Source organism: Sorghum bicolor, chromosome 4 (assembly GCF_000003195.3).
Source record: "Sorghum bicolor cultivar BTx623 chromosome 4, Sorghum_bicolor_NCBIv3, whole genome shotgun sequence".
In the NCBI taxonomy this organism is placed as follows: domain Eukaryota; kingdom Viridiplantae; phylum Streptophyta; class Magnoliopsida; order Poales; family Poaceae; genus Sorghum; species Sorghum bicolor.
In genome coordinates, this window is record NC_012873.2 from 172,472 (window position 1) to 184,108 (window position 11,637).

The 11,637-nt window shown below is 41.4% G+C and overlaps 2 protein-coding genes across 3 annotated transcripts; both read right to left on the minus strand.

The window, feature by feature from the left end:
- On the minus strand, positions 121–4,693 carry LOC110434986 (ruBisCO large subunit-binding protein subunit beta, chloroplastic-like). 2 transcript variants are annotated; one of them, XM_021460157.1, is made up of 15 exons: positions 4,511–4,693; positions 4,059–4,292; positions 3,850–3,975; positions 3,618–3,755; positions 3,400–3,495; positions 2,515–2,757; positions 2,184–2,418; positions 1,927–2,096; positions 1,650–1,727; positions 1,478–1,549; positions 1,217–1,321; positions 999–1,091; positions 824–916; positions 612–741; positions 121–525 (listed from the first exon to the last, which is right to left on the minus strand). In XM_021460157.1, exons 2-15 carry the CDS (start codon positions 4,278–4,280, stop codon positions 512–514), a joined length of 1,815 nt encoding a protein of 604 aa, XP_021315832.1. In that variant the 5' UTR covers positions 4,281–4,292; positions 4,511–4,693; the 3' UTR covers positions 121–511. The 2 variants fall into 2 exon arrangements, with proteins under 2 accessions (XP_021315832.1, XP_021315831.1); XM_021460156.1 differs by having other exon boundaries at positions 4,059–4,295; positions 4,511–4,691.
- LOC8074157 (protein ENHANCED DISEASE RESISTANCE 2) lies at positions 5,382–10,894 on the minus strand. Its single transcript, XM_021458933.1, has 22 exons — positions 10,269–10,894; positions 10,076–10,150; positions 9,920–9,973; positions 9,786–9,851; positions 9,366–9,466; positions 9,227–9,282; positions 8,998–9,114; positions 8,868–8,908; positions 8,678–8,778; positions 8,508–8,603; positions 8,355–8,419; positions 8,196–8,267; positions 7,910–8,065; positions 7,564–7,766; positions 7,323–7,362; positions 7,057–7,202; positions 6,850–6,951; positions 6,640–6,684; positions 6,414–6,554; positions 6,228–6,323; positions 5,919–6,020; positions 5,382–5,796 (listed from the first exon to the last, which is right to left on the minus strand). The coding sequence occupies exons 1-22, from the start codon at positions 10,623–10,625 to the stop codon at positions 5,629–5,631; spliced, it is 2,400 nt and encodes a 799-aa protein (XP_021314608.1). The 5' UTR covers positions 10,626–10,894; the 3' UTR covers positions 5,382–5,628.

Genomic DNA, 11,637 nt, shown 5'->3' on the forward strand with positions numbered 1-11,637 from the left:
AGAAAGGAAACAGAATGTATTTCCCTTGGACTAGCAGAATCATTCATTGCCAACATCAGCCTACACATATCCTGTTTAAAACCGGGCTTGTGAAATTTTGAGCAGTGACCACACATCCTCTTTAAAATTGGGTTTTGAGACTTTACCAGTGCCTCGCAACCAAAGGATGGCAAGTGCATAGCTTAAAAGTTAACACTGGCTGCTGCGCAGTCACGGGCTTGCCTTCCAAGCACATTCAAAAGGAGTACAGATATGCTATTGTCGCGACTTGCGTGACTGATCGATACCGTGTCAACATTTTCAACACCAATATAGGAGAAAAAAAAGCAGCATCTCTCATCAAAAATATTTTTCAGCTGTCTTGGCTACTTGCACTTGATTTTCACAATTCGATGCAACAATAACATCCAGACTTATATCTGGAGACTATCGTAAGGTAAGATTCTGTCGCTGCAATGCGCACTGCTGCCTGCTGCCGATGGAACGAAGGGGAACCTAAACTCCAAACAATTTAGAATCCAAAACCTGAAAAGAAAACCAACACAAATTAACACCACCATTCCCATTACCCAACAAGCTAACCATCAGATGGACAAGCAACCCACACGTACCTGAGCCACCAGCCATTGGGTTTGCAGGAGCAGGTGCTTGCTCAGGCACTTTAATGTCAACAACAACGGCGTCAGAGGTGATGAAGGTTTTTGCCACCGATGCAGCATGCTCCAAGCAGCACCTCACGACCTGTTTTTGGAAAAGAAAATTCTCACATCATCTACATCTTCTCTGCATAGCAAGACAAGGCATTGCTTCTGCAGAAACACACCTTGGTGGGATCAATGATACCAGCAGCCATCAAATCCTCGTACTTCCCTGTAGCCGCATTGTACCCATACCTGAAGTTCTCATTGGCAAGAACCTGAATGTCAACAAGTTCCAAACTTGTTAAGCACAAGTTGCACAACAATTTGACTAATAATGGGCACAATTTGAGCACAAACCTTCTCAGTAACCACACTGCCATTAACACCTGCATTCTTTGCAATCAATTTAAGTGGATAGCTCAAGGACTTCCTTACAATTTCAGCCCCAACCTTGTAAAGGAAAAAACAGGGGAAAAAAGGTCACCATCGATGGCATATAAAATAGAACCTTAATGAAAGGGTAACATATTTTTGAGGAGAAGGGTGACATTAAACAACTAAACTTTGGAACCTACCTTCTGTTCATCATTCTCAAGGGTTTCTATAATTGCATCAACTTTTGATGAAAGCCTCAGAAGGGTACAGCCACCACCGACAACAATACCTTCTTCAACTGCTGCCTGCAAATATAGAAAACTATCAACTAACAAGGACTGGTACAAATAGGATTTTGAGAAATCAACACGGTGCAAATAGTGCATCAGAAGGCTATGTGAACGGATACATAGGTATACTGTGCCTAACACCAGATGCATTTCAACACGAATAGCATTTACCTTTGTAGCATTCAGGGCATCCTCAACCCTCAGTTTCTTTTCCTTAAGCTCAGTTTCTGTCTGTGCTCCTACCTACAAAGCAAGGCATATCATGTTCTAGTTATTTTATTCTGCTAAGCATGCTAAATAAACCAACAGCAACAGGCACCTAAGGCTTAACATTGGGCTTTACCTGAATGACAGCAACACCACCAGAGAGTTTAGCTATCCTCTCGTTTAGTTTTTCTTTCTCATATTCTTGTTCAGTAGCCTGAAAAATCAATGTTTGGGAACTAACCATGAATAAAAGCATTTTTTCCATGCAAGACAAGGGAATGCAGATGATCTGTATTAGCAAATGAGGGCTGTCAAAAGGATTTGATAAACAGAGCAGAACCACAAGAAGAGGAAATGGAAATGTTGAAAGAAAACAGAGGAACATAGAGTTTAAGACTCTTCTCAATGCAAACCTCAATCTGGTTCTTGATTTGTGTCACCCTTTTGTTTACTTCCTCCTGTGTAGTGCCATCTCCCACTATTGTTGTTGAATCCTTAGTTACTACAACCTTGGCAGCAGTTCCTAGGACCTGATTGTCTGCCTTGTCTAAGGATAATCCAACTTCTTCTCTGATGACAGTGCCTGCATGAAGGATGACCGATGAAAATGATCAACTGGCACCAAAAACAGAAAAAGGTATATCAAATCATAACTAAAGTTAAAGTTCACCTCCAGTGAGAGTAGCAATGTCATCAAGATATTGACTCTTGCGCTCTCCAAAACCAGGGGCCTTGATAGCAGCAATCTTCAATGCACCTCTAAGCCTATTAACCACAAGGGTTGCAAGAGCTTCCTGCTCAATATCCTCTGCGACTATTAGAATTGGATATCCACTTCTAATAGCATCCTCCAGGATAGTGATAAGATCTCTGGCGTTGTTAATTTTCTTGTCCACAAGGAGCAGCTGGTAATAGAAGTAAAATCACCATAAGCGTACAAACTGCTATTACTAGATAGTACTACACAATTTTCAGTACAATGATGAAGGGGGGCATCAAACCTTGCAGTTCTCGTACTCGACTGTCATTTTTTCACTGTCAGTTACAAAGTAGGGAGAAATATAGCCACGGTCAAACTGCATTCCCTCTACAACATAGAGGTTATTTTCAGCACTCTTTCCCTCTTCAAGTGTGACCACTCCCTGCCGCCCAACTTTTTTCATGGCCTCAGCTATCATATTCCCAATTTCATAGTTATTTCCAGCACTAACTGCAGCAACATCAGCAAGCTCACTGTCCTCAACCTGTAGTGTCAAATAATAGTCCAACATATTCAAAATTTTGAAGAGGGAATAGTATTCTTGAAAGTTGGAATGAATACAATTCAAATGGGAATCAATGATCACAACTACAACTGACTGTAAAAAGTACCAAAACATCAAGTCTGTAGAATCTATGTGCAGTTCAACTGGAAAAGAAGTATGCCCGATAGTACACCATACAACATTCAGATAACTCTGGAGGAAGAAATTGAAATAAAAAAAAAAAACAGAGAAGACAACAGATATATCTTTAAAGAAGGCAAATCAGATGAACTAGTGCAGCATATGTGTCCGTAAAACATGGTGGCTTCATGACAATAGACCATTGCTCTGGACTTATGCACATATTCAATCGATATATAGACACACAAGCAAGCCCTGTTCCCGATGAAGCTCATATCGAGATGTATAACAGTAAACGTCTCGTTGACGGTAATCAGGGTCAGCCAACCACCCTATATGTAGCTTGTATGCAGTGCAGTGTGCTAAAAAGCCATCAGATATTCAGGTGCTCAATGCGATTGTATTGTAGTGAAGCGATTGTTCAATGGCAAAGATAAACGGAGTACCAAAGAATGCAGAAATGTATGTCCTAAACAGAATGAGATCATAACCAAAAGTTACCTCCTTGGACATCTTTTGGAGTTCGCTGACTAGCGCTTTGGCTGTTTTCTCAATACCACGGGTGATCTGCACTGGATTAGCACCAGCAGCTACAACCTGGAGAAAGTAGCAAAATCCTCTAGATCTTCAGACATGAGCAAAACAGTGACGATATAGATAAACTGAGACATGAGGTTTATATTTTTTTTGAAGAAACCATGAGGTTTATATTAGTGTACCTTTACACCCTCAGTGATCATCCCTTGAGCAAGGACGACCGAAGTGGTTGTCCCGTCACCAGCCAAGTCATTTGTTTTAGCAGCAGCTTGGCGGACCAATTTAGCACCAATATTTTCGACAGGGTCCTCAAGTTCAACCTGGTGCATGGCCACAGCCCAGAACAGATGAGGAAACTCGGCAGTATGAACAAGAACAAACAATGGTACAATTGTAGTCAGATCAGATACGCACCTCCTTTGCCACAGTGACACCATCATTGACAATCTTAGGTGAGCCATACTTGCTCTCGAGGACTACATTCCGCCCCTTTGGTCCAAGAGTAACCCCAACGAGATCTGCAAGCTTGTTGACCCCATTCTGACATAGGAAAATCAAGTAAGAAAGTGCAACGCCAAGATGGCACACGTGAAGAGTGGTTATATGTTTGTCAGACAACTCACTTGCAGTTTCCTGATAGCCGAGCCATCCTTGTTGAAGTGCAGCTCCTTTGCGGCGTTTACTCTGAAGTTGCACTTCCTCTGGGGCCTCATCTTGCGCGGAAGCGAAACCAGCGAGGGCGAGACGAGGGAAAGGTGCATCTTGGGCGCAGCAAGCGCAACTCCTGTAGGTGCAGGCTTGATGCCGCAAGTGGAGGCGGTCCCGGTCCCGAACGCTGAAGCCATGGATTGGTGGGACTACTGCAAGAAATTCAGCACTCAGCTATCCATCTAATGTACCCGCGACCGTGATGAGAGGCAACCGGAGCCGCAGCCCCGTGAGTGAGATTGAACTGTAAGAGCGCAACTGCATGAGGGAAACCCCACCGGCCACCCGCCCGTGGACGGACGGACGGGCGGATCGATCCGGCGCCGGCGGCAACAACAAAGGAGCAGAAGAGGAATCGATGGTTTACCTGGATGGATGGCGCAGCCGCGAGGAAGAAGAAGAAGAATGGAATGGGGGATCAAATCAAATCAGATTGATGATGACTAGCAGGTTCTGGTTGGCAGCAGCTAGGGTTTAAGAGAGAGAGAGAGAGAGAGGATCGGTCAGCGATCGACAGGTTGTTTGGGAGAAGAAGAGGAAGCAAAGAAGCATCCAGAAGGCCCAAACCCAGGCCCAGGCTAGGCCCAACAGCATATGCCTTCCTTCAAGACCCAGCTAGCTATATAAAGCTCAAAAGATTAAAAAAACAAAGCAGATTAAAGCAGCATTTTTTTTTTAAAAAAAAGAAAAACTGGACTGCTAATCCAAACTGCATGCATGCTTTCCTCGTCAACTTGAGTAGCAGCAGCTCAAAGATAAAGCCAAAGGTGAAATAAAGATAGGCATGTCTCCAATTCAATGCCAAAAAGGCAAAAGCTAAAAACAAAGTTCAGATGCTAAAAACTTACTTGGCACTTTTTATTATTATATTACTATTCATTTCAATATGTTTCGGCAAACAAATTTAGGAGAACCACGATTACTATTCATGCTATTGCCTTCGATAATAACAAATATAATACTTGGACAAAGAACCACTTAAACTTACGGCTTGTTTGATACAATAGCTAATAGCTAGTTAACTAAAATTAGTTCTAATGCATCTGATTTTTCAATTAGTTGTTACCTAACTAGCTAACCAATCTATTTTGAACTAATTTTTAGTCCCAACTAAAAATTGGCTATACGTATCAAACAGGCTCTTAGTAACTATGATCACCAATGACCTTTAACTCCCGCAGTCGGCAGTCCTGCTTATATATATCCTCAGAGCAATCGGTATAAATGGTCACGCCGAAAAGAAATCATGCATCAAAAAATCCATTGACTAACATCTCAAAACGCATCGAACTGAAAAAAAAATAACAAAAAGAAGGTCTAGATCCATGCGACAGTGGAGGGGAAAAAACAAAGCCTTCCTGCCTGTTACACAGTATCCTGAGAAATCACTGCTGTTTACCCCTGATAGCACCGGGCTCTATCAATGTATCAAGGCCTTCAAGGAGGTTAACCAACACAACACCCTGATACTAGATTAAAATAAAATCAGTTTGTTTTCTTGGACAAATCATCATCTGAGGAACCGTTGTTGTTGCTGCTGCTACTGTCACGTGTTGTGTTGCTAAGATCAGGAACTACTGCTGTGGCCGGTTCAACATGAGCCAGCCGAGCTGCGCCTATCACCTGCTCCGGTAGCTCCTCATATGTGTTGGCCTGGTGACAAGGTTCATAGTATAGCAGCCAGTCAGTCAGTGCAAAGATCCATACATGCATTGTGCTATTATTGATCTTAGCAGAATGCTAACAAAAAAAAGTCAAGGGGAGTTATTAATCACCTGTATTAGGAAGGCCATATCAACTACTAATGTCGTCACCACACCAAACACAAGACCCAAAACTCCATTTGCTACCGCCGAAGATCCAATGTCAACGTCCACCTAAAAGATGAGACAAATTGGGTTGGGTTCGATTGCAATATTAGTATGCAACCTCCTGAAATATTGTTCGCTAAGCAGAACACCCAGCCCAAATGGGTTGACTGAAACACACCATCTTTAATTTGTGTCCTTCCATGCTTTATGGATAACAAGATGAAATTCCACAGACAAATACAAGAGACTTCAGTTATTATAAACATGACTCACCTCCAAGTACGCAGGACCTCGAAAATAACTACAATCAACAGCCTTTCCTAACAGACAAGGGGTGCTTCCAACACTCTGTCGCACTATCCAGGAGCCCTGAACAATTTTTCATACTATTAAATAAATAGGAACTGAATAATACAAAACTACAACTGCACTGTAAATAACAACTATGTGAGAGTAGACCTTAGGAACGGATGGTATAAGCTTTAGTCTGCTATTGCGGAATTCATCATCACCATCAAAAAAGCGTTGTAATAACGATCCCTTTTTCAAGGTACTTGTGACAAAATACATGACCAAGCTGTACTGAGTTGATCCAGGAATCTACAAGAGGATACTCTTCACCAAAATCCTTCAAATACACTAATAACAAAGATTACAAGGTAATTATTAGTGAATTCCAACTTACTTGTATGTTGACAACAAATGTATGCATCCCTCTCTCAGCAGCAACCTAAGAAAGTGGCAAAATGGGAAGAGACAAGTAAGCATTGGCCTTACTTGGATGAGCGCATGGATTACACAAGGAACCACGAGCCATCCTACTTTTAACAGCAATTGTTGTCATTTTACCAATTGGTAAACCTTTAGAAGGTTCTAAGTTGTTCTTTCTTTTTACCTGAGCAACACAACCCTTCTGCCTGGCAACATTATCCATACGTTTGGTGTCCTTAAACCAGTCAATGGCTGCAAGCTCCATGAGATAACTTGCTGCAGGTATCTGTAACTTGGATACAAGTGAAATTAAAGTTCTTCATGCAAGCCTTTTTTTTTAAAAAAAAAGGGTACTGCCAAGCAATAAAGCACAAAGCTGGAAGATTTTGACCTTTGATTTGTCTTGTGGGAAGGTCTTGCTACGAACTTTAAAGATCTTGCAATCAGGTACTGTCCAACAATTGCGGCTTTTCTCCTCAGGATCACGATGAAGAATACTCGAAAAACAAGATAAATCAATTTTTTCTGGAGGCTCATCTGCAATAAAGATGCACTATCACCGTTATGGCAAAAAGTAATGATACCTATCTAAGTAACTTGATAGTAGATACGAGAATAGGTCAAAAGAATATTATAGGGCAAGATGAGGAATCAAACCTGTGCGCTTGGTATCATTATCAGATTTGTTTGGGTCTTCCTGTATAATGGTTTTGGTCAAAGTTAGGTATGATGATAGAAAACATGTTAAACTTTTTTTCGAAACCAAATGGCAGTAAGAACATGTTAAAATTGTAGGTGATATTTCAGAATATGGAACTCAATGATGTTGGACATTATTACAGTTTTTACTAAGTAATCATAAAAGTATTCTCATAGAGTGGTCTAGTACAGTAAGCACCTCTATATCAGCTTCAGGAACTTGATAATCATCATCATCATCAGATTCTTCGTCAATCATTCCCATGTTTTTATTTGCCTTGGTGTCAACTTCTTGAAGCTTATGGTTTTTTGGCTCTGAATCCGCATTGAACATGGTTTCCATTACAGGAATCCTTGGGATTATATGGATTTCATCTGTTTGGGAAAAATATTCACGCAATCCTAGGAGTAGGTGCAGAACATCAGAACCAAAATGAAGCAGTTGGAGAACAGCACTATGTTGTCACACTGACAAACTTAGTTTATTGTTCTCATGCTAAGATAGAGTTGTTAGTTACTCTGTGCATGAAAATAATAGTATTTACCTGCGACACAGTTTAGTATCTGCAGCAAAGAATGATACTGAAAGGAAAGAGAGTAGTTCAGGAACCATCCCTTCAGGTCAATCTGCATAAGGTGTTGAACCTGAGTACGGGGTCTTCCATTGCGACACTTGAGAGGAGAAATCTTGAAACCTCCACCTGTACTAGCAGAAATTTTAGGAAAAGAAAAAACAAAGGACCAGAAGCTGACATTTTTGTCTGGTTTATATTTGGAGTGTTCCATACTCTAAGGAAGATGAAGATTTAATATGTGCCGAAGGAAAATTACTTTCAATGAATGCCCTCACAAATCCTCGCTGCCGACCACAGTTAGGATGTTCTATTGACCGGAACAGCACAACTGCATATGTGCACACATTGTGTCAAAGAGAAGGCATTGCTGGCATCAAATTAAGGTGATAGGAAAAAAGAACAATCAAACAATTACCGTAACTTCCATCATCGTTACGACGCCAATACCGAGCATAACAAAGATCTCGAGGCCAGACTAGCCTGTATAGTTATTGTTGATAGAAAATCCGTTGGCAACAATCAGAAGCAAAATCAAATCATAAGTTGACAATGTTGAGAATCTAGTTACATTGGGCACCAGTGCAGCTGCAGCCTATGATATAGTATTGCAGTGTGACCATCAACCTCTTCAACTAAACTACCATGACGAAAGCTACAGTCCCACCTATAATGGAGAATGAAGATCAAGAGATCAACATCAGCAGTAGGGAAAACAGAATGTTAGAAAACCATACTTACTCATATCTTGTTACGTCCATGCTCATTACAAGACCAAAAATGGCTTCACATGTGGCTTCAACTACACCAACAGCCCTCATAGCTCGGCTACAGCTTCGTGCCTACAGCACAATGGAGTACAAACAAAAAAATCATTAGGTTTTAGACAGTATACAAATCACCCAAAAAACCCAAAGAAGTTGGAACATACAAGGTAATCTACTTCCAGAAGTTCTTCAAATATGCGCAACCCTGGCAATACCAAAAAAGCGACAACTTCAACTTCAAATAATCCTAAGAGGAAGAGTTATTGATCTAAGGGGAGAAATGAAAAGACTTGCCATTTTGACATCTAAGTAGTCGCCAATTCTTCTTGGAGCAAAATTGATTGGGGTCATTCTGATTGGACCCACCAATGTCAGGCTCTTTGGTCCAGTCATGTATTGAATCAGGGGGGCCTAGAACCAGAAATGACATTGTGGATTTCTATAATGTTCAAAACTGAAAAAAAATAATGTTGCAAAATAACAGTGATCAACATCGCTTGAAATAATTAATGGATCTTTTTACCGTTCCCTATAGTAGTCCTGAGAGTCAAAGTGGGCTGTTCCTCATCATCTTCAGCTCTAGAGTTGTAACAAAGATTCTAAATAAATCAGAGAAAGGCCTAGCAGAAGGTAATCAGACAGATAGATGGAATGCCACTTACGTGCTGTCATGATCTGAAAACAAAAATTGCCCTCCAAGTTCCATGTCAAAGTCCACTGAAGCAAAGGCCTTACGGTTCTTAGCTGTCATAGAATCTTGTTGCTGCAAAAATACAAAAAGGAAAAGAAAAGTTTTGTTCAATAAAAAATAATTAGCACGTTGCAACTTGCTGCAATCCAAAATGATTTCAGATACAGTGCTGGATAGTGGTCCATTGTAGGTGATTGCTCAATTGCATTTCGGTTTTTATGAATATGAGATAGGCTGGAGGTTTAATTAAGAAGCAAATATCCACATCCTAACTCTGGTTGAAAAGGATTATTATTGGTGTTGAAACTTAAGCTTTCTTCAGACATGTTTTTCAGATACTGCACCAAATTTGTAAAATTTAAAACAGGCAGAGCACAGACTTATACTACACCTGATCAATGATGAGTTCTATCTTCTTTTTCCATGTCATTGCATCCTCAATATCATACGCACCCATCTGTGAATTCAGTTTAAATTGTGTTATATATATAATATAAAGTTGAAGGGTTGGGCTATAGAACAAACCGTTATCTGGTGCTCCTTTTCTTTCTTGTTATAAATGCACAGGACATAAATCATCTGAAAGAAGGGATGCATGAGAACGTATAATAATTAATAAACAAGTAAAGATAATTAATAAAGGAGAAAAAGAAGAGATGGATACATGGTAAATGAACTCACTTGGCCATGATGCGTTTTGAGGCCTCTATCCTCCACCCTGCAGTTCCCATCTATTAGCAGGGACTTGAGCGGAACCTGGTATATGTCCACAATTAAATTGCAATCCATCATCCGTCAGTAAGTAAGGGGAGGTTATCACTTAATGGAAATCAATCAATAATGAATCATGCAGCATGCCGCAAGTGCAAATTACCACGTTGTCCTTTGGCTTCTTCTTGTAGTACGCGAGCAGCTTGCTGTCGAGCACGAAATAGCGCGTGTGGAAGAAGGACCTGCCGATCTTCCTGCGGCCGTAGCGCACCATCCAGCCCTCGTGGTGCACGGCGGCGGCGGTGGCCTCCCTGACTGATACGGCAGCAGCGGCGGCGTTGTTGGATGCTGCTGCCTTGACCGGCTCGGCGGGCTTGGTGGCGGCGGGCACGTTGTTGGACGCCGCCTTGGCCGGCTCGATGCCGGCGGTCTTATTGGCGGCGTCCCGGAGGGCCATGGCGGCGGCCCTGAAGAGGTCGCTGCTTTTGCTCTCCCGCCTGGACACCGACGAGCCGAGCATGTTGGGCACCCGCGCGCGCGTGTTGATTACAAACACCTGTCTCTCCTCCTCCTCCTCCGATCAAGTCTCCCGCCACCGCTAGCTAGCTCAACCTCAACCGCCGGAAGAAGAACAATAATCCATCTCCATCTCGATTAGGAAGGAATTCGAATGCATGATGATCGATCGGGTGGATGTGGATGTGACGGGACGGGAGGAGGAGCAAGGCATCAGGCATGGCTACGGCAATGGAGGGTTTGGAGGGGTGGCGGCGAGAGAGACGCGCGCGCGCACTCCGCGCGGGCGGTCGTGTCGCCATGGCCAGTCAAGCGCTCCTCTTTCTCCTCCGCTCTCTCGGTTAGTGTCGTTAGAGGTCAAAAATAGTAACTTGAGAGATGCTCTCCCTTTGTTTTATTACTCTTACTCCTGTATATTAACTACTAGCTCCAAAAGCACTCTTTCTTAGCTAGTAAACACGAAGACCAACACTACTACTCATCACATCTTATAAAATTATAACGAATCAAAAAGAAATTATAGATCTACCACTTTCTAGAACTAGTCGGTGTCATAGTTTTCGTTGTGCTTTATTCTTCTTCTTCTTTTTAACTCAAGTTACGTGAAATTCTCTAATAAAGCGAAGAAATATTTATTTAAATTGCGCTTACATTTATATTTATCTACAGGGTGTAGTTTCTCTACTCTTGGGCCTATCTTCAATAAGCATAATCCTTATTTATCAATTTGAGTATATCTTATATATATATATATTTTAGGATACGCCAAATCTTACCACGTGTTTTTTTTTCCAAAAGAATCGACATATTAATAACATTATTATAATATCATTATAGTATATAGTATATATAAAATAAGTACAATGATATAGCATATTATTCTAGATGGTCCATATGATCATGTAGTCTATGTATATACACTTTTTCGGCCATATATACCCTCGGAGTATAATACAAAAGGATTGTTTAAGTAAAGTGGGCTGATGTCTGGAATCGGATGGGCTAGAACTCCAAGA